Source organism: Triturus cristatus, chromosome 6, assembly GCF_964204655.1.
Source record: "Triturus cristatus chromosome 6, aTriCri1.1, whole genome shotgun sequence".
Lineage (NCBI taxonomy): Eukaryota > Metazoa > Chordata > Amphibia > Caudata > Salamandridae > Triturus > Triturus cristatus.
The window spans coordinates 735,364,270-735,388,009 of NC_140589.1; the positions used below are offsets into that span (position 1 = coordinate 735,364,270).

Here is a 23,740-nt window from a genome sequence, read left to right on the forward strand (position 1 = left end):
ATCCGCCACTGCTCGGAGGGGGGGACCAGCGTGAAACATTACATGACAGGGTGGCGTCCGCCGCACTTGGAGCACTCATGCTTGAATTTGCAAGGGTGCTGAGTGCAGAAACCTTTTTTGAAATTCCAACAGGCCCCTGTGGTAACCCCCCGGGTTTAGGTGACTGTCCCGTTGTCCCTGTGGTAAAGGTCTGGCCCCCCCTCCCCCTGAAACACCTTGCCCCCCCTACCCCAGAGTGGGCGGGACGTGGCTGAAACGGATGATAAGAAACCGGAAGCCCACCGTGTGTGTAGATGCCACCGACTGCGTGGAGGACATCCATTGTACCCAAAGCTCCTGATCCACCTCCCCCCAAGGCTTGTCCGGGTTAACGCTGATCCTGGCCCTGAACTCCTCGTCGTAACTGAGCCATGCAAAGCCACCGAAATGCATCTGGGCTTTGCGGATAATATCCATATACTTCAGCAGCGCTATGGCCCTATCCAGGTGCTTCTCACAATATATGCTAGCGTAGATCAAAAATGCCGACGTCCAATTCTCCATATTCACCGGCACTCTCGGCCGCCTAGTCAACTCCCAATCCTCCTCTTTCTAACCCTCATTGGCCTGAATCTCCCCGTGCAACATCTTGAAAACATCCACGTATTCGTGCTTCTAAATCCTAGACCTCATCTTCTCAGATAAATGCGACCCCAAAGGCATAGCCAAGCCCATGTACGTCAACTTCTTGCGATGTTTATTCCCCGATTCATCCTTCCCATTCTGCTCACCCGTCTTGTCAGTCTGAACACCAGCCCCCACCAACTGTTTACCCCCCCCCGCCGTCTCTGCCACCTTGGCCGGCGCTCCCGCCTCCCATCCCCAACACCCACCGACCAGCAGGCCTTCTTCCGTCCCCCTCTGCCACCTTCATCCCACGCATCCCACCATGCACCCTCACCTGCAAGCTTCACAGGCACCGCACGTTCTTGTCCACCGGCCACTGACGACTTCAGGCTCTCCTTCCGGGTCCCACTGCTGCTGGCCTGCGGCGCCTGTAAAACACCAAGCCGTCCCGTTGCCGCCTTCTCCCGTCCCCCAAACACTTCACGCACCTTACCTTCCTCCAACTCATCACAGTCCGAATCATAGTCCAATTGCTCCTCATGCACCTCTTCAACAGGCACCTTCCGCACCTCACTCACCACTCTCTTTGCACCCTTCCCTTTCATGCCAGGCACAAACTCGCAATCCGGCGCCGACAATGCCCGCTCCCTCGATGGAGGGCAGGCCGACGCGGACCCCCCTGCTGCTTCGCCCCAGCGTTTGGAGGCCGTCTTGCACCCCGCCGGCCCACCCTTACCTCTACCAGCTTCCGCTGCTGGCTTACAACCCCCCCAGACCGTCAAAGCCTGAGGGGGCCCCAGCGCCATCAGGTCTCTGCAACGTCAAGGCAGTCCCTACCTCATCCACCCAGACCCATTGGCCTGGTGCCCTAGAATGCCCCCTGCCCTAGCCTCGCCCAGGCGCTAATTCAGCCGGCCGCACCGGGGGGCACACCCCCCCTGGCGCAACCCCCCCCAGCCCGTCTCCGTGGCAGCGCACGGCACCTGCCACCTGAGCTCTGTTTCTTCAATAATACGCCGCTGGTCGCGAATGCGCTCCTCCAATGTCATGCTGTCCCACCTGTCGGACCATCGCCCACCCTCCCCTGAACTGAGGCCTGGCCCCCCGCCCCTGGAAGGGCCGGGGGCATCACCTTCTGACACCACCTTCACCCCCTGTGCACACGCCGCCTTCAAGGGTCCATTCTCCTTGCCCCCCCCACCCCCCGCTCCCACCTTGAAACCCCCCCGACAGATTTATGGGCTGATCCCCCCAACCCCCATCCTCCTCCCCGACAGAATCACTGCATGACAATACTAATGCAAAATCCTCTCCAGCCGGGTCTTCACCCTCATTCTCCCCCTCCCCTTCCAGCTCACTGGCATCACTGGGGGCATCACTGGGGCCTACCTGCACCTCCCTGTGCCCTTGCACGCTAGCACACAATGCCTGCAGTCTCCCCCCCTTCGTCCCTTCCACCGCCTCCGCTTCCGCCACCTGCCACCCTCCCCGCCCCCGCGCCGCCATACCTGATTTAGGCGGCGGTGGCTCGTCCTGGCACACCACCACCGCTGCGGCCACACCGGCGGATGCAGACCGCGGCGTGCGGGTCTTTCCGACCCACGCCTGATCAAGCACGCCGGGCCGCAGGAGATCGGTTCTCCCGGCCCGGCCTAGCACCAGCAGGGCGGCACGCACGGCCGCCGCGTCCGGCTCCGCCATTCTCCCGACTTTCACTGGCAATCCCATTCCGCCACTGAGGTCCCTTCACCAACGGCCGCCAACAGCCCTCCGGCCTACCGCACACCGGGACACCATTGGCGCAGAGCTCCCAAGACCCGGCCAAAACTACCTAGGCCTAACAACAACAAAAAACTTTTCTTAACCCTCCCTAAGGCGCTGGGGACAGGAAGAGGAAGAGCTTCCTCTCCTGCCCCCTTTTAACACTTCCTAAGACCCCACCCCCAAAACTGACTAAACCCCCTGTCCTGAGTCTCGCGCGAATTCCCCAGGGGAAGACTGGTCTGTCGACCTCACTTCCCCTGGGGGCCGCAGTGTGGTGCACTGACTTAAACCTTGCTGGGATTAAGTATACACATTTGGGTTGCACCAATTCATTTATTTCCTGTGTCTTACCCGAAAGCTTACTCTCTTTACTGCTATGCAAGAGTTCGAATATTATTTTAACAAGGACAATATCACTTACCTCCCTATAGAGCACCATTTTTGTCAAGGCAAGTGGTGGCGCCCTGGGAGAAGAAGATTCAACAACGCCTGGCTCAGAGCCAAAGACCCCTTGAATCGAGGGAAGACCTTGCTGGGCCACAGGCCCATATACCTCCAGGGCATCCCTCCACGTCTGTCCCAAGGGGTTGACATAGACTCCTTCACGTGCCTAGTAAAGGCATTCATGGATTCCCAACCTCCTCCCTCAGGGTTCCAAGACCCAGGTACCTTGGGAGGGCCCTCCAGTGCCCCGACTCTCCAAACCTAAGGGATCCAGATCATTCACCCTATACTTTAGACGGCGATGGGGATCAGGATTCCGGCATCCGTCTGGTGATCCTCTACCTGCAGGGAATGATACCAAAGAGGCTGAGCACCGAAACCCAAGCTCAGATATGCTAAACCCAGATGACCTCTTACATCCGTGTTCGGCGGGAATGGTTCCCAGCTCCTAAAGTGGCCTCAGATTTTGCTGACAGGCTGCAAAGTCATTGGATAAGGAGGTCAGGAGCTGCCTTAGATCCGAAACCCGCTCGTCAAACCCTCGGCACGCCTGCCTCATTTAGAGATGGGTAGCCCTTACGTGTTCTGTCGTAGGAGCCCCTGTTGGCTATATCAACAGAAAGCTGCCTCTGACAACCTGACAAAGTTGGGTCGATTGGAGTAAAGACATTACACTACCCACTCTATTTCTTTTTTATTCTGTCTATCACTGCCAGAAAAAATGTGGCGATGAGGGATAGATAAAAATAATAATCACAACCCGGAAGAAAACTCCCAGGGTTTGGCGGTCTTTATGTTTTGCTGTTCAGAAACAAATTTCTGCTTTGGGAGTTTGTTTAAAAAAAAAAATACTTTGGGAATGTTTAGCGAAAGACCATCAAAAACGACAGTGGCCTACCACTGAAAAGAACAGCCATGTCAGCAGTTCATTTCAGTGTACAGATATGACAGCTGGACTGGCAGTCATCTCTAAATTTGGTGGACAGTAGCCCATCAGGGTGGCGAAGGAAATATCCTTCACCACAATGATGGACGGTGTACCATCATTCAAACCTTAAAATCAGGCCCATATTCTCCACTGCTGATGTTGTCATTATATTCCATAGGATGTATGTCCAGTGGTAATTGTGAATTATCGCTGGTAAATTATTGCTTTTTTATGACAAGAAAGTTCATGCACCTGCTAGACTATGAATAATGTATTTCTCCCACTACTACATATGTTTCTGCTGAAGTGCCTGAACTGTTATATTTTCAATTAAAAAAAGAAAGGCAATAGATTGAAGAGATCACTTTACAATTGGTTTAGTAATTTCCATGTTCCGCCTAGCAACTATTTGTAGCTCAGGCCCACACACCTCGCCCTTTTATATTATGCATGCCTGCAGTGTGCTGTTTTGATTCTACACAGCACCAAGGAACATACTCGTATGCTTTGGGTGCCTTATCAATACCACTACAATACACTACCCCCCCCCTTCACTGCTCTCCCTTCTCTTTGTTTAAAAGCTGGCTCTCTGGTTCGCTGACTGGGACATTGAGCAAACTGTTCCAGTCACTGCAGTACTTTCCAAGACAAGGGCACATGTGAGCGGGGCACGGAGGAACTTAGAAGAGGACAGCAGGGAATTCTACACCTGGTGGAAAGGATGCAAGCAAAATGTAAGTAAGCACACTAAGCGAAAGGCCACCAATCCACATTAAACTCAAAACCTCGTGAAGCAGGTGGTTTTTGTCATAGGAATTAAGCACTTCTAGCCTATGTAGGTTCAAATACACAGCACAATGCAAGCATTTCAGGCCATAACCAATGGCAATCCAGAAATTGTAGTTTAAATAAACTATAAAATGTTTAGCCTTACCTTTTCTTAAAGTTGTGATGGCTTCATCAGTTAACCACGGTCTCCAAAGGTCTGCTACAGTAGAGTAAATTTCACTGTTAACCACAGGCAGCTGATCCTGTGAAAAGAAACATTTTCAGTTCCGATCGTGGATGACTAAAATAAAGGATACAAGTATTGAGCTATACTTTTTAACAAAACAAATAAATAACAGTCTTTGTCTCAAAGAAAAGCGTTTAGCAACAATGGTATGGAAAAAGGTTGCATTGAATGGGAGCTACTTTTAAATCTAGAAGACTATATTTCAATGTTATTCAAATATCTCTTTTTTTTAAAAGTTGCTTATCTGCAGCCCAATTGAACTTCCATCCTATATCATTTTCTAAACTTCAATAGAACTTGGCATCTGCTTGAGCGGTATGATAACTTTTTATAGAAATAGTTCCAGGTGGACACAGTCACGTCTGGAACATGGCAAAACTTCCCACTATACCGTTAAACTGCACTGAAGCCACTTGATGTATATTCTAAAAGCCAATTGAGGTGTAAATTGCAAATACATACAGAGGACAACACCTTCAAAGGTGACAGTAACTCGGGTTTATATTGAGCTGCAGGTAATAAATGCAGGAAAGTCATATAGACCTCATTACAACCTTGTTAGGAAATAATGTTCTCAAATTAAACTATGACAAATATTAATATCCTGATGGTACGAACTACTGTTAAAATGGTGATGCTGAACAATATGGTAAAACAAAAGGTATCATGCAAAATGCCCGCAGGCCCCTTACTGGGGCGCGCCCTCGCCCCTTCCTGTTCAGAGTCATGAACTTCAGAGACAGAGATGCTATTCTGCGGGAACTGGGCAAGCATCCCGGCCCTAAGGTGCAAAACGTATCCGTTTCTCTCTTCCCTGATTACACAGCTCAGGTGCAGAGGAGGTGAGCCACCTTCATGGCAGTAAAACAACAGCTCCGGGACCTGGACCTTCGCTATTCCTTGCTCTTCCCGGCCCGCCTGCGAGTCATCAGAGAGGGCACTACGAAATACTTTGACTCCCCCGCTGAGGCATGGGAATGGCTCGCTCGAGGAGCAGGGGTTGGCGATGGCACCCAAGTCATCTGATGAGTTCCGGCCTCGTGAGCGCCCCCGCGGAGGTAGGCGCAGAGGGGGAAAGGCCAGGAGTGTGAGACATGCAGTGACCATCCCCAGTCCCGACCAAATCAGATTGGAACGTCAGGGGGCCCTGCAGGCAACGGCGCCCCTCCAGATCTCCATCCCCGGCCGACTCCGATGCCTCTCCGCTTGGGTCCGGAGCCACTGAAACCACGCTGGAATGGTCCTTGGACGCGGATTTTCCCCCGCTCCACGGTGTCACCCCACAAACCACAGATGGCATTATTTGATGTTAACTTTACATTCATGTTGGACTATCGCACTACTTCAGGACTTGTTGTTTTACTCTAGCGGCTGCGCGATGGGGGCCCCCCTTCCCTCCCCCTTTTTCCCACGTGCTCCCTTGGAGCGTTGGGTAGAGGCAGGCCTTACATTGTTTATTTCCTCTTTCAAGTCATCTTTCCTCCCGAGACCCCGGCGTTAGTTGTCTTGACCCTTCTATGCATGCTATAACGCCATGGTAACTCAGGACATGTTTCTTCTTGTACCCCTTTTTTGAGATGCTCTACCTCTGCTTTATTGGCGATAAATGAAGGGGAAGGTCTATACATTGTCCCCTCTTAATTAATCACTGGTCTACCTTCCCCCCACAGTCGTACGACGATGATAGTTCTGTAGCCATGTCTTGGAATGATAGTTTGGGCAGTTCCTCATGTTGGGGTTCCGCTCTCTTCCTGTTGCAAAGTTTCTTATTACTCCACCTTCTTATTTTTCTTCCCCTGTACGAGTTGCCGCCCCTGCAGACCTACCGCCTTCCCGTCCTCCCCATCCAAGGAAGTCCCTCACATAGAGAGCCCTACAGTGCCCGGATTGGACACATTGACCTTAATAACCTCGATGACCGACCTTAACGTCCTAACTTGGAATGTTAAGGGCATCCAGACACCTTCTAAGCGCTATGCCATCTATGCCTATTTACAGCGTCACAAGATGAGTGTAGCACTTTTACAGCAAACACACCTAACAGCCACTGAAGCCACACGCTTGCGCCGGCGCTGGCGTGGTCAAATATACAGCACCAATTACTCGTCCATGACTAGAGGGGTGATAAAACGGGTTAAGGCTGGGGTCCCGTGGGAAGAAAAGGAAGTTCTGGCAGACCCAATGGGGCGGTACGTCCTGATAAGAGGCAGGCTGAGCGGTCAACCAATTCTGCTGGGCTCCTTATACGCCCCCAACGTTGCTCAGGGCACCTTTTTGAGTGATCTCTCAGAGATATTGCTTCGATGGAGGGACGTCCCGTGGTTCCTGGGTGGGGATTTTAATGCAGTACTTGATGTTTCCCTTGACCATTCCTTTCCCCCCCTTACTAGTACTAAGGCTTCCGCCAACGCTCACCTTCTAAATACATGTCTAGGACACTGGACCCTTTCAGATGTTTGGCGGGAACGTCCCCCACGTTCCAGGGTATACTCCTTCTATTCCCCAGTCCATAAGCTACACGTACGCCTCGACCGAATACTCGTATCTGCAGACCTCCTCCCCTTGATACAAGCAACGGATTATCTTGGTCGGACACACTCAGATCATAACCTCTTGCTGACGCACCTGGCCTGGGAGGCGCCGCCCCCGCCGGTTCCGACCTGGTGCCTGCAGACTGTAGCCCTGGAGGACCCCCTCTTCCGAAGCTCGCTAGAGGCAGCAATAGCTAACTATTTTACGGTTAATACCGGCTCCGCAGACTCGATCCTCACTGAATGGGAGGCCTTTAAGGTGGTGGTTAGGGGCCATTGTCTGGGACAGACTTGGAGTATTCGCAGACAACTAGACACCTCACTGACCCACATTGAGGGACTGTTACTCCTACTGGAGTCGCAACTTGTCACCAACCCGGCAAGGCAGCGACATCATGATGCCGCCCACGGCGAGCACGCCGTGCTTCTAGACCGCCTGCGCTGCCGTAACTATTTAGCACACTCGATTCGCTCCCACTTGACCGCGGACAAAGCCGGGAGACTACTGGCCTATTTGATTAGACAGGAGCATCCCCAGCGCCTCATACATTTCTTACTTGACGACCTTGGTCGGGAACGTAGCACCCAGGGAGAAATTCACGCACTGGTGACTGAGCACTACACTCGTCTGTATGACACTCTACTGACAGATAACGTCCATGACGTGGGATCCTTCCTGGATACAGTGGAGTTTCCCGCTCTGACGGTGGATCAGTCCCTGGAGCTGGTCTCCCCTATAGTGGAAGACGAAGTGCGGGACGCATTACGTGCCTTGTCCTCGGGTAAAACTCTGGGGCCGGACGGTCTCCAAACTGAATTTTTCAAAGCCTACGCAGAGTATCTGGTACCGCAGCTGCACTCGATGTTTCTGGAGGCAATCTCGGAAGGGACCTTGCCCCCCACCATGCGTACCGCTAATGTAGTGTCTTTGTTGAAACCTGGTAAGGACCCCACATCACCTGGTTCATACCGACCGATTGCTATATTAAATTCGGATTATAAGAGCCTGGCAAATGTCCTCGCCAATCGAATGGCTCTGTTAGTCCCTGATCTGGTACACTCTGATCGGAATGGCTTTGTTCCACAGCGTAACACGTCCCTGAAACTACGCCGCTACTTTCGAGTAGCGGAGTATGCCCCAACTGCCTGGCTGCGATCCGGTTGTATGGTATTAGATCTCGAGAAGGCCTTCGACTCGCTGGCCTGGAACTTTCTATTTGCTGCCCTTGTTCGTTTTGGAGTCGGCTCCTACTTCCTCAGCTTAGTCTAATTGTTATATTGCGAGCCGTCGGTTCGGGTTCGGACGGGCCCATATATTTCCGATCCGATTCGAGTACGGCGTGGGACCCGGCAGGGATGCCCGTTATCTCCGCTACTATTTGCGTTAGCGGTGGAGCCGCTGGCGGCTCATATCCGCACATATGTTGATATGGGAATAGAACTAAGCAATGGCATTCACACCATTTCGCTCTACGCCAGGGATCTTCATGATATTCCCCCTTCCCTTGATCCAGCCCTTAGCCACTTTGCGCGAGCCTCCGGGTTGAGAGTCAACCCGACAAAGTCCATACTCCCCCCATTCCTGGGGGATACACCGGATCCGGGCTATACACTTGGGGGGACACCGGTGGCCTGGTGCACCGACCCTTATCGTTACTTAGGTGTTCAGGTTTATCATGCCAAAGCCGACCTCTTTGATGGAAATGTCTGAGCTCCCATTGGCAATCTCTGGTAGAGTCACGCTGGTTAAAATGGTGGTCCTTCCCCACCTCCTTTATTATTTTGCCACACTACCCCTCATTATCTCCCCCCTTCCTTAAGCAGTGGGAAAGAGTAGCACGAGATTTCATATGGGGTACTTCACGCCATAGAGTGTCCATGGGAAAGCTTTACCTACCTGCCGAGCTGGGCGGACTCGCGGTGCCCAATTTTGAGCATTACTACCTGGCCTCCCAGCTGCAATGGGCCGCCAGGTGGATGTCCTCCCATTATCTACCAGACACGGCCTCTTTGCGGCCCCCGTTACTACTAAAAACCCTCCTTCCGATTTTCCACCCCTGGTCCACATTTAGGCCTCCAGATATTTTCCTCCTTACTGTAGCACACAAATGCTTTCGCAGGTGCCTTTTGCTCACTAGAGCCACCATTCTGTACGCATCTGCCATCCCTCTCTTGGGGACTCCACGAGGGGACACCTACACAACGGCAGCAGAGTTACATCATTGGACCTCGGAGGGGGTACAAGACGTGGGGGACCTCTTTCAAGAAGGCGCTCATATTCCATTCCAGGACCTCATAGTAGGAGAAAATATACCTCCTGAGCAGTTCTTATTACACAGAGCACTCATAGCCTCATTAGCATCCAAATGGGGTGCGCTCACCCAGGAGCCTCTCATACATCATACTTTGCAGTACCTTCATGTGATGGGGAGAGGGAGGCACCTTACGCGCTGGTTCGCATCCTCACTTCGACAACACACGGAAACAGATCTCACTCGCCTTCGGCTTCACCGGGAGGGGGCCCTGGGTAGAGCGTTTACCGATAGGGAATGGCTAGCTGCCCGTGGCGGTCAAACCCGCATCCCACGGAATCAACGGTTCCAACAGATACAATTTTTCATACTACACCAAGCCTACCTTACCCCAGCCCAAATAAACAGGTACTTCCTCCGCATAGATGCGGCTTGCCCCCGCTGCCGGCAATTGAATGCGGACTTGATACATATGCTTTGGGGATGCTCGGTCCTGACTGACTACTGGCGCACTGTGACGACCACCCTCATAAGCTGCGCAGCCCGCACCATTCCCCCAACATGGGAAGCTCATGTACTGCACCTCTTTAGCAGGAACAAGAAATATAGAGCTGCCACACGGTTTCTTGACCTAGGCCTAATAACAGCCAAGCGCCTGATCACTAAGCGCTGGAAATCCCCCCTACCACCTCACCTTCTTGCTTGGCACCGATCCTTCTCCAATTGGGCGAGGGCAGAGGGTGCGGTGCTGCGCAGAGAGGATCTGCTTGGCATTCGTATGTTCCCCCTGGCGCCATAGTGGGATGCGATGGTCTCCAAGCTCTCGGGGGCAGACACGGACACGGGATCCCTGCCTGCATCACAGAGGGCTATCATTCAGGGTGGACCCCCCCCTTGACGCGACTCCGGACTGACACCAATACCCAGACTGCCATTACCCTTTTGCCACAGAACCCCGCTGTCACTGAGTCTTAGGGGTGTTTGAGGTCCTCCAGCGAATTTAGCTATGGCGGCAGGTCTTGCGCGACTCTACCCTATCCTTCCTTCGCTTTCCTTGCCCTCATTTTGTTGTACCCTATGCCCCTAGTTACGTTTGAACTGCACTGCTCCTGCATTTCTCGCACATTACTCGATGCTGCGATTTGTCAGCACCACTCTGTCTTTCCTGGGATATTGCCACAAGTTTTGATGTAATTAATGCGCACTGAATTTTCCATCGTCATGTAGTTATCGACCCGGCTGTACCCTGTCATTAGCAATCTATTCTCTTTCCCCCCTTTCTCCGCCTGTTGCATGAGTGACGCCCTACCTATATGCCTTGCTACTTATATTCTTCGCATATTACCCAATGCCGTACCTTGTCAACGCCACTCCGCCTTTCTTGGGACATTGCCGTAAGCTTGGATGTAATTAAGGCGCCCTGAATTTTCATTGCCATGTTGTAATCAGTCAAAGTGTACCTAGCTGCTGGCAATTCATTTTCTCCCTCCCCCCCTCCTTTTTCGCTTCTCATCTGTTGCATGAGTATTATTCTATTCTGACTGTATGTTTTATTGACCAATGTGCAAATAGAAACAAAAAGTTAATAAAAATTATTTAAACAAAAGGTATCATGCAAAATATAATATAAAAGTAACCATTGCAATAAGTTTCCCAAAGTACATATTTTAAACATTTTACTCATTAGTTAAGTACTGTGGGGTATCGAAGTTACATCAAGGCCTTTGTCATATTATCTATATAATCTGTTGAAAGAAACTGACAAACGACTTAGAAAATGGTTTAACTTGCTATTACAAATTCTGAGTTGGATGAACCTTATAAAAATCAGCAATCTCCCAGCGTTTTTCTTTAGAGATATTTCATTTCATATTCCATCGTCTTTTTTTTTTAAAAGGCCACATTTCATCATCAGAAGATTTATTTGGGAGCAAAAACAACCTAGAAAGAATTTAGAAATTGCTTAAGCTGAAACGCAAACAAGGAATTTTGAGCTTGTCAGATTTCTACCGGTTCTTCTGGCAGCTTGAAGTCAAAAACTGACTTGGGAAATGAATTTTGAGAAGGGTTCATGCTAATATACACTTCACAAGAGGGAAACCCTAACAACATTTGAAATGTAATCAACCACATTTAGAAAAGAAATCTAACTAGACATGTCAGTCCTGCGCAAGATTGGGGAGGAGTTTTTCACAAATCGATAATGCTTCAGTTTGTTGATTTTAATCGAACCTGGAATAACCCAGCAGTCTCACTATTTGCTAATATCTGCAAATTATGGAGCCTCTGTGTAAACCACTGTGTCTCATAACGTCTCAATTCAAATACATTTTGGAGTTTACAACACCTCAATTTCCGTCCCAACTGAAATGTTTTATAAAGAGTTACAGACCCGGTCTGTATCATGGCTTTAATTGCGGTGTTTGAAGTCCCTTTCTGCAGAACTCATGGCCTGATTAGATCTAGGCGGATGGGTTACTCTGTCACTACAATGACGGATATCCCGTCCGCCAAAATTTAAATCCCACTATATCCTATGGGATTTCTATTTCGGCGGATGGGATATCTGTCACTGTTGTGAGTAACCCGTCCGCCCAGATCTAAATCGGGTCCTCAGAGTGGCATCTTTCTTGACACAAGATCGATAAGAAGATATAAGAGTTCATTATTCTCTTTATCAAGACCACACTTCCAGTGATCTAATTCAGGTAAATCTGAAGGATTTTGGGGGCCCTGGGCCAAATGTTTTTTTGGGGCCCCTGCTCGGAATCGCTTTGAATTTATGATCTAATTTCAGTTCTTTCATGCACTGTTTGGCCAGGTCACTGTGCACAGCCACATTAATTCAAATGTTAAATGTCTTTACATCTAATTTTCAAGGATTGGGATGTGTAATATTGATGTGAATAATCTCTGTGACACCCTCCTATTTCTCATATATGAAGTCCTGTTTTGATCTAAAAGAAACCTTTGTATGGATGTTGCATTAAACATAAACACAACATTTCTCTGCAAAATGTTTGTAATAGACTCTCACACAACACCCACATTAAAAATAAATTAAATGTAAACAGTATCTAGAACCATCTGTTTAAGAATTATTAAAAGTCACAAGGACAAGACTTTCTGCAGAACAGAGCTGACTCTATTAGTGGGCCCTCTGAAAGGCTGGGGCCTTGGGCCAAAGCCCACTTTGCCCATGCCTTAAAGCGTCTCTGGTCAAATTAGGCCGGTGGAGAAATAACAAAAAAAATTGGTCAGAGAATTGAGTTGGAATTATTATCAGAATCTCTTATCTCTTGTTGGAACTGGCTGATTTCCAATATTTATGTAATTACGCTCTTTCAGATAATCAAGATTCTTTACCTTGAACGCCCTTCATATACAGATTACGTAACACAGTATCCCTGTGCTTGATAATTGTGTGAGTTTTTGAGTAAGCCTCTGTTCTCTAGAGATAATTGCTATGCTCTTTTAAAACCATAACCCAGGTAAATAAGAAGCACCAAGTGCAGCATGTTGTGTCTTATAGCAACTTTATCAGATTTCCAATAGTCAGTATTGGAACATTATGCTTCAGCTATGCAACATAGCAGCCTCCATTACCCACCCCAAACAACCAACCCCAGTCTCCTTGTTCAGGGAGCAAGTACCATTGGAGGGTGTCTAAACTCTTAAATTAGCTCCCTCTCACAACTGGTGCTTTCCCAACTCATTTCCACTTGATAAAATCATAAAAACCTATTTGTTGTCTCAATTCACGGCTATATCGGTATAGAAAGAGTTTGCACCTTATTTATTTTGCCTTACTTCACTGGGCAGTAATTCAGTTGACAAAACATAAATCATATTATTCAGTACAAAAGATTTATTGGACAGATGGCTGAAGGCCAGTCATTTCCGAGACATCACCCTTAAAACCCTAGTCAGGTGCTGTCTTGTGAATTCTGCGACCACATGACCCTTTGCAAACAAAATAGAAAATAAAAAACACATGCAAACCCTAGTTGCCAAGGCATAATTACATGTTTAAAACACTGATGCTGAATCGGCCTCATGAGGTAACCGTCTCCAGGTCTCTAGACATTGGATACAATTTTGTTGGCTGATGCAGCAAAGAATTTTGTTTTGTATAATGTATTTAGCAATGCTGATGATGCAGTGTTTTTCGTACTTTGTCAAGAATGTTGGAAATCATAAGCATTACACATCTGCAAGATTCTTTTAAACTATTGCTTATATAGTTGCGATATTGCTTAGGGATTACAATGAAATATTCTATGACAAACATTAGGTATTTCTCCTCATGTCAAATGAGAGCTAAATATTTTATTGTATTTAAAGTAGTAGTATCTTTGACTATTTCCTGCACTTGACTCACCCGCTTAAAGTCGACAAATTAACTTAATCCTGATCTGTATAGTACTAAGATTTAGTGGGTGAGACAGGATTAAAAAATATGCAGCAACAACGCAGATCAGCACCTGGAGTCTCATGGGCCACAGAAAAATGTGGAGTTTTCCAGGGGAATTGGGGCATCAGGACTGGAATGACTGATTCCCTCAATAATTCTTCATTTATCGGGGTCCCTCTTCTAATCCATGTCCACCTCACCCCTCTCCCCCCGAGTTACTGATACTTGTGCATCTTTAACTCAGGGAGAAGAGTTAATGGAGGAGGTAATGGGGACCTTGTAATGGAACCTTTAATGTAAGGAGTGGGACAAGGAAGACGACAACTCAGTATAACCAGCATTGCCTGTGAGTAAACCAAGCAGTGCCCCCCGCGCACCCCCGAATGATGGCAAAATGAGCAAAAAATAGACACACAGAATAATCTTGTTATCTGCCAATTGGTACACTCTCTTTACGCATGTTTTATTTGGAAAACATCAACAATATGATTCAAGGCAGGTTATTATTCTTTTTGGGAGAGAAACATGTATTTCCAACGGCAGCCATTTTCCTTCAGGTGCATGAGGGCATTCCGTCTCTGAAAGCCCACTGAGAATGGCCCATCCAAGAAACTGGGTTGAGCTACCATCCAAGGCACACACAGAGCAGGGTAGTGGTAGAGGTAGTGAGAAGATATATTGGTTCAAAAACCCAACTAATGCTTTTACTTATATTTTGACCCCACAAGAAAGCTGTTCTTGACAATGTTATGCTTAGCTTGGTCTGGGCGGTTTGGCCATGTCTAAACTGGGGTGGTGTAGTGGGCAAAAGAACGACGGATTTAACCCAGATCTCTTGACTGGGGGAGAATGTCTGCATTGTCAGCATTCCGTCCATCAATTGTTTGTTGTAACGCTTTTCGCCCTAAGTGGGATGGGTATTCCCAGACGTGGGACCCGTGCTCACTACGCCACTGGAGTCAAGCTATCCTGGCTGATGACGGCTGATAGCCAGAAACCGGTCCTAGAATGCTTGATTCCGGTCGAGGGAAGACATGGCTTGGCAGTTTGGGCTGGACTGTTCCCATGAGGCACAGGGTCAAGACTGATTTGCACATGGCCATGTCTAAACTGGGGTGGTGTAGTGGGCAAAAGAACGATGGATTTAACCCAGATCTCTTGACTGGGGGAGAATGTCTGCATTGTCAGCATTCCGTCCATCAATTGTTTGTTGTAACGCTTTTCGCCCTAAGTGGGATGGGTATTCCCAGACGTGGGACCCGTGCTCACTACGCCACTGGAGTCAAGCTATCCTGGCTGATGACGGCTGATAGCCAGAAACCGGTCCTAGAATGCTTGATTCCGGTCGAGGGAAGACATGGCTTGGCAGTTCGAGCTGGACTGTTCCCATGAGGCACAGGGTCAAGACTGATTTGCATATGGCCATGTCTAAACTGGGGTGGTGTAGTGGGCAAAAGAACGATGGATTTAACCCAGATCTCTTGACTGGGGGGAGAATGTCTGCATTGTCAGCATTCCGTCCATCAATTGTTTGTTGTAACGCTTTTCGCCCTAAGTGGGATGGGTATTCCCAGACGTGGGACCCGTGCTCACTACGCCACTGGAGTCAAGCTATCCTGGCTGATGACGGCTGATAGCCAGAAACCGGTCCTAGAATGCTTGATTCCGGTCGAGGGAAGACATGGCTTGGCAGTTCGGGCTGGACTGTTCCCATGAGGCACAGGGTCAAGATTGATTTGCATATGGCCATGTCTAAACTGGGGTGGTGTAGTGGGCAAAAGAACGATGGATTTAACCCAGATCTCTTGACTGGGGGAGAATGTCTGCATTGTCAGCATTCCGTCCATCAATTGTTTGTTGTAACGCTTTTCGCCCTAAGTGGGATGGGTATTCCCAGACGTGGGACCCGTGCTCACTACGCCACTGGAGTCAAGCTATCCTGGCTGATGACGGCTGATAGCCAGAAACCGGTCCTAGAATGCTTGATTCCGGTCGAGGGAAGACATGGCTTGGCAGTTCGGGCTGGACTGTTCCCATGAGGCACAGGATCAAGACTGATTTGCATATGGCCATGTCTAAACTGGGGTGGTGTAGTGGGCAAAAGAACGATGGATTTAACCCAGATCTCTTGACTGGGGGAGAATGTCTGCATTGTCAGCATTCCGTCCATCAATTGTTTGTTGTAACGCTGGTCTGGGCGGAAAGCATATCATGGATTCCACAACATGCACATTTGTTACCACAATTATGTAAAATCCAAACAGCAACCACAATTTATTTGCCGTTAGCCAGTGCCATTTAATATTTTTCTGATTCAATGGAAAATACAATATACTTAGGAGCTAAACACACATTATATGAGGAAACATCCAGAACTACGCTTGCCCGAACAACGCATTTGCCTAAACCATGCATGTGCGTGGTTCTGCAAATGGGCTCTAGTGTTCAGGATGGGCTGGGAGTGTGAACCGGAGCGTCAGGACGGTAAGGGGACTCGGACAGGTAAGTGGGGCTGGGGCCGGGTCTGGGGGTCACTTTCTGGGGAGGAGGGGGATCAGGTAGCTTTAAGGGCTGGGTTTGGGGGAGTAGTTAAGTTTTTAGGGCTGGGGGCAGGGCGGGGGGCATGTAGGGCGTTTGTAATATAGGGCTTGGGGGCATGGGTAAATGGGGTAGTTTTTAGGGTTGGGGTGGGGTAGGTTTTAGGGCAGTGGAAGGGGTTGAGGTAGTTACAGGGCGGAGTAGTGTAAGTAAAGGGGTAGAGTTTTAGGCCTTAGGACAGCGGGAGGGGAATGGCTAGATGGGGTCGTTTTTAGGGCTGGGGTGGTCGAAGTTAAGTTTTAGGGCAGTGTAAGGGGTGGGGGTAGTTGAAGAGACAGTGCTGTGGTGGGGGTAGCGTACGTCAAGGGGCAGGGTTTTAGGCATTAGGGCATTGGAAGGCGAATGGGTAGATGGAGTTGTTTTTAGGGCTGGGCGGGCGGGGTAAGTTATAGGGCAGTGTAAGGGGTGGGGTAGTTTAATAGACAGTGCTAGGGCAGGGGGTAGCGTACGTAAAGGGGCAGGGCCTTAGACCTTAGGGCAGGGGAGGGGAATGGGTAGATGGGGTAGTTTTTAGGGCTGGGGGTTGGGGTAGGTTTTAGGGCAGTGGAAGGGGTTGGGGTAATTAAAGGAACATCGCAGGGGGGGGGATAGTGGTGAGCTTAGCCACACATACCCCTTTACCATTCATTCCTGTACCACAAAATTTCATGGTAAAGGCCTGCGTAGTAAACAAATGCGCGGATAAGACGCATCCGTGGTTTAGGCTGCGTGGTAGTGGCACGTGTGGTTCAACCATGCATGCTTATACCATACAACTCATTATATGATCTGATTCAAACATTTCTGATGGCTGTAAGAAAATTGTGTTTACCTCACCCTGACAAAGGGAAACAAAAACCATTCAGACTGTAGATATTTAGTAGACTAACCCAGACGGATTGATAAGGTTTATCTGATATGAACTTGTCATCTTTATAGAATATCAAATATATAACACTAGTTCGCTGATGTGAACGCTGTTGTGAAAGAGTTGTATGCAATAGAAGGAAAGACATTACAGATGGTAATGGATAATACAGGGGTATCAAAGGGAATAAATGCAGCCAAGACATGAGCAATGAACATGCAAACAACTAACAGCTCTAATCAATACAGGTATTTATGTACTTTACATACTAACCACAGAAAACCTAATATTTATTTGCAGGAAAGGGGTTTAAGGGAGAAAAGACTGAAAGATTACAGAGAATAGTTAGAATAATTGCCTCATGAAAGCAGCTAAGGAGAAAGTCATTCACAGCTGGAAACTAAATGCTAATTGCTGTCCATAATTACTTAAAATGTTCTGAGCAGGAGTGTTTTCAGTATTTTTCTAAACTAAAAAAGATCATCTAGATGTCTCTGGACAGAGGTTGCTGCTTCGGATACTTGGGATGCAGCATGGTGGGAAATTCATTTCCTCAATTCTGGTCTAAAGTTGTCTTGACTTCTAAGATTTTTCTTTCCTCCCTAGATTTTCAAATGAACATTGAGATATACCGGATACTGCAGATGGGGCACCTTCAAAATGATGCACGCCAGTATGAAAGTATTTCTGGCTTGAAGAGGGGTACAGTGGAGCTCTTTTAGCAAATGGTTCATGTGGTTAACTCATTCCAGGGGTTCCAAAACACTTTGTGAGGTCAAATTAGGGCAGCATTTTTTCAGGTCAAGTGATATATTGCTAAGAATTGCATCAACAAGCTGAAATCTTTAGGATTAACAAATGGTTTTAGAATTGTTTTTTTACGGATTGCAGTATGGATCAAGCTGTTTTGGGAATTATCAATATGAGTGCTCAAGGAAGGTGTATATTCCACCTAAAGATTTTACCATAAAGAAGTGCTTTGGGGAAAAGCCATTGATCAATTAACTATTCTTTATTGAAATTAAATTTGTATTCTCTGGATTCTTTTCCTCGACAGACCAAAGGAACTCAATGAACTTATGTTCTGGGGAGTTTTAAGGTCGATTTTTAGTTTATGGTAATTCCTAAAGAGGAGATCATTGAATAAATGTAACTACTGAACATGATTGGGCACAGTTTGAGGATTGGTATTGATTGTTACCATATGGCAGATTCTTTTGGCTTATTTCCTTTAGAAAGGTGGCTTTTGGCAATACTATTGTTGTTGTAGTCTTTCCTAGTTGCAGTAAAGGCAGATTAAACTGTAGCAGACTTGGCAGACCTCCATCTTCTATCCAGTTTATGAAGATTCGTTTGGATAGCAGATCATAAAGAACCCAAGGATTACTATGACTGTGAAAATCTTTTTTTTATGTTCCAAAGTTTTTTATTGCCACTTAAATTATCATAAGATAGTTCAAGGATGCATAGACCTTGCGACATGCAGTACACAATACAGTATAATAGAATTTGTTGCAATACAAACCATAGATCATTAAAAGAGTACAAACTTAGAATGTTACACCCCAACTTATTATAACACAGATGTTGAAAGTCACGTACAAGCAACAAAGTCACATTAGAGTAGATAATTGGTATTAGTGCATAGAAGCGTGTTATTGATAGTCAATGTAGTAGTCTAAAAATGTATTTTGAAAAATTCCTATACCAATAGGGAATAACAATTCTGTACATTTGATAATGTCCTTTAGAAGATCTATGCGCAGTTGAGTGAGGAAAAAGGTTGTATTTATGTACCGGGGTGGCTTCATTTAGTACGATGTACGCAAGGTGTAGCAACCAACTGTGTGAAACAACTAATACATGTAGAAAACGGGGGTGGGGCAAAGGAGGGGGAACAAGGTGAGTGAGGAGTGCTCAGCAATACCCCATATGGAACGTAGGAGCTAATGCAGAGGTGTAGTCTATATGGCCATCAGTTTCCCTCAAGAGCAGCAAATGTGTAAAAAAAAACAAATTACAGAAGAAATCTGTGAGAAGGTAAATTTGTTTGAATGTGAGCTGTGAGCACTTCTTAGGAAGGAGACCCACGCCCACCATATGTGATAAGAAATATGTAAAACAACTTCCATTCTGATAAAATGACCATTATAGCAATCGTTAGGACCAGATCCATAAGAACAATATCAGTACAGCGTAGAATAATCATATCTTTAGATGCCCACGGGCCTAATGTTACAGTGGTGTAATCTAGAACTACCGGAGTATGGAACATTGCTGTCAATAAGGATTGGGCATGGTCCCAGTAGAATCTGAGAAGTCAACAATGATACAATATATGCTGATGAGAAACAGTCTCACCTTGAAATTCCAACATTTGTAATCATCAGGACGCTTTAATTTATGTAGCTTAGCTGGTGTCCAGTATAGAAGATTCATAGCAAAGTATTTTGCTTGGAAAATAGCAGGAGAAATTTTGTTTCTCATGGCTATTAATTGATGTTTTGCCAACTTTCTTCTGAAATACGAGCTATTGTATCAGAATCAAAACGTTTGGCCCATTTACTGGCAAGATGGGACTGTTGTGAAGGGGGAGGGGGGGCTAGACAGTGTCCTATAGTTTTTGGAGGCAATGTGACCATGCCTAAGCCAACAGACTAAGCAGCTTGGGAGGGAGGGATAAGCAGGCCTGTGAATTTTGGATAATTTGACTTTTAACTTTAGAAATGTATAGAAGTCTACCGCTGAAAGGTGGTAGATTTGAGCTAGAGTAGAAAGGGCAAGGGGTAGTTGTCATAACCAAATAAATCTTTAATTTGTAAGATGCCCTTGGATGCCCAAGACTCTGGCGAGAAATTAGCAGTCTCCATTCTAGTCCATAGGTACATCTTTCATCACTATGACTGTGAAAATCTTTAACATTTTAGGTTGAGATATCTTGTCAAGATCAGATTGGATTGCTTGATTTTATTTGTGAAATGTATAGTTTACCTTTAAACTAGCTTTAAATTTTGTTAATATTGAGTTAATAGCTAGGGCTAGTGTGGAATGCAGACCTCTTTATTGTGTTCTTTTTGTTATGTTTTTAGTCTGGCAGCGTTAAGTTTTACATTTTTCTGACCATAACATTGGATGATAAAGTTCTCTGATTAATCTAATTTGATAGGTTTGGGGAATTCTAATTCCATGCGGTTGGTGAGTAAAGGTATAGGAACGTGCCTGCACCAGGGCCTATTCACAAGCTTCATTTTGTAGTATATTTTGGAAGTACTACACCAGTACTACTAGAGAACTACAAAATGCTATTCACATACTTACAAGAATAAATCTCCACCTCCTCCTCTCCTACCTATATAATGGAGGAGTTCCTCACACATGTAAATTTACTACTTATTAATACATTTAGGAGGGACTAGAGGGAGTGGTTGAAACATGTTTCATACTTATTACATAATAGGTGGGGTTTAGGGAGAAGTAAAAAGGAGTTAAGGGAGGGTTAAAAAGCAGCATAGGAAGGGATGTGCACCCACTCACTAAACCGTACACTAAACATTGCTATTCTCAAAAGGCACTTTTAAAGTTACTGCAGCCAAAAAGACCAAAAACAGTAGTAAATGTTCTCCAGCTAAGAGTTGGAGTAAGCCAAGGACCACACAGGGTCAATGGTAGGGTACTTCAATACCCTACCATAGAAATCAGTGGATGTAGGGACTTTAAAAAAAAAGCACATAGGAAATAATGTTAAATCAAATTAATTTATTAAAACATATATCTACATTTAATTTAATGTTAGAAAAATATTTAAAACTAAAATAAATTACTTCATTTTAAAATATTTTATGTTTTTAATTTAAAATTTGATGTAACATTATTTTTAATAAAATTAAATTACTTTTAATAAATTCTGTACATCACTTTAAATAATTATGAATAGATTTTTTTTTGCTTTAGGTGGGTATTGTTTTAAATGGAAATCAGAAAAATAATTTGTATTCAATTTAATATATTTAAAGTAATTAAATATGTAATTCAAAATAAAGTATATAGTGCTTAATGATTTTTTAATTTTGTTCTACATTTAAAATATGTTTATTAAATTAATTTACATAAATATTGAACAGTAATATATTTTTTTTTCAAGATTATTAAACTTTTTACTTTTCTCTATACTTTCCCATAGGGAGCTCTCCATCACTGGGGCAGAGTAAGAGAAGAATGGATGTATAGAAGAAATTACAAAACAGTAGCAAAGGTTCTCTTGAGTTTTCACATCTTTGCTACCAGCTAACAAACATTGTGTTTGGCTTAACATTTTGTTATCAGTTAAGTTATGAAAGAGAAAACTTCTTAAAACATCCCGATTTCTAAGTTATTGCATTAATGGAAACATGCAGGAGAAGGTATTTGTCAATGCACACAGATGGAGAGTCCCACCCTTACCTTGCCAACTGGCAAGGTGGGTCTGTCTAATTACAACAAACCCTGTGGAAATAGTGCACTGCTTGATTTCAATGTTTCCCTTGCTACCTATAACATATTTACTTGTTTTGGAAGTAGTGCAGATCCTCTTTAAATCAGTCTACATTACTAGGAAATCTTAAAATATTGGCAAGTGAAATTATAGTACCTGTGGCCAGTAGTCATGGTTGCCCAATGCAGGAAAAACCGGGAGATCGGGGAAGTGCTCACGAATTGTTGCAGTCATGTTGGCTATGACTTCAATAACTATCTCCGTAGAGAGTTCTTGCACCGGAACATGTGGTGGACTATCCCTGAAAAGAAAAACAGATATTTTGAGCTCATTAGTAGCCCCTAATCATGCTGGTGCTATTTAAATTCAAGGGTGTACGCTATGGACAACCATCTGTACCACTGTCTTTGAATTCTCAGTATCCCAGATTACCAGGAGTATCCCTGCTGTACTGACCATAAATGACAGAATTTCAGGTCCGCGTTGCTCCTCTTAATCAAGTATTCAGTCATTTATTAAGCTTGCATGTAGCCATTAAATGAAAGTCTTGGTATTATGGTAACAAAAATCATACAGAACTTTTATTGATAGAGACATTTAATAAAAAGAACAATCAGCCAGCTACATTGCCTCTTTTCGCTCATATGAGTCTCAAATATCTGGGTCTGGTCTGACCCACTACAGTTTAGGTCTAAGTGCTGCTCACAAGAAGAGTTAAAGAGAGAATGGATGAGAGAGAGAAGAAGAGGGGAGGCAGGGTAATTGGGAAAATATGGGCGTAGGCATAGAGAAAGAGAGAGAGAGAGAGAGAAAGAGAGAGAGAGAGAGAGAGAGAGAGACTCTGCATGAGGTGGGAACAAGGAGTACAAATGTTGAGACTGTTCAACATTATCTGAGCCAATGTTAGCTTGACATTACTAACAGTTGGTAGAAGAGATGTTTTCAAGCAAGTGCTGAATCTTCTGAAATTAGTTTTAAGGCAATGTGCCAGGCAGGTGGAATTTTATATCAAAGAGCTCCGAGCATGAACGATCTGACCAGATCGTCAGTATAACATTGGCTTGAGATATAGCTTTTTGGGAGGTCAGCTCTTGGGTTTTTACTTTCATGTTATGGGAGAAACATTTGTACTGTACCTATAGAAGGTGTGGTGTTTTTAATGAATGCCTCTCCATGGCTGGCAAACACTGATGAGACTTAAACATAGGAGGAATGTGATCTGACACTTTCAGGAGATGAGACTAGCTTCATAAGTATGTGATCATTGAAGCAGTCCTAACAGATTTGGTTGGAGAGATACTGTAGATCATGTTGCATTTGTTAATTCTGGCGACAACGAGTGAAAGGAAAGCTATTCTCCAAGGCCTTAGCCATAGTCACAAGATTTATCAGAGCCCACAAATTTGGAAGAATGCATTTCTAATTGTTTTGTTGATCTGAGGAGACAATGACAGCTCATTAAAAAAGATGATTTCAGTGTGTGAAGAGATTAGCATGGTACAGTTGTAGAGAACTGGAATTCAATAGAATTTCATTCACATACTTTTGGGCTCAATCTATATTAAGTTACTTGCAGGTACAAGATTAAGAGGTGTGTTTGTTGGAAAGGGTTGGTAGTCAATTGGCAGCGAGAATAACAGAAAGTAAGCTAGTTAAACGATGTTGTGGTTTCAATACTTCATCCATAATCCAGGAAGCCATGAAGTAGCATCTAGATTAAAAACTATAGGCCTACTTTAGAATGTAGCAGATGGATTACATGGTCACACATGTGACCAATTTCCCGTCCACCTTTTTACAAGTGCATTATAACCTATGTCACTTGTAATAAGGCAGATGGGATGCCCATGATTTTTATGACAGACTACTC

The 23,740-nt window shown here is 45.8% G+C and overlaps 1 protein-coding gene across 1 annotated transcript in view; it reads right to left on the reverse strand.

Moving 5' to 3' along the window:
* Positions 1-23,740, reverse strand: part of SMPDL3A (sphingomyelin phosphodiesterase acid like 3A) — a 214,836-nt gene that overhangs the window by 156,003 nt on the left and 35,093 nt on the right. The window contains exons 3-4 of the mRNA XM_085611264.1: positions 22,027-22,171; positions 4,677-4,773 (exon numbers count right to left, since the gene is read on the reverse strand). Of these exons, the coding sequence (XP_085467390.1) occupies positions 4,677-4,773; positions 22,027-22,171 (242 nt within the window). The remainder of the gene's footprint in view (positions 1-4,676; positions 4,774-22,026; positions 22,172-23,740) is intronic.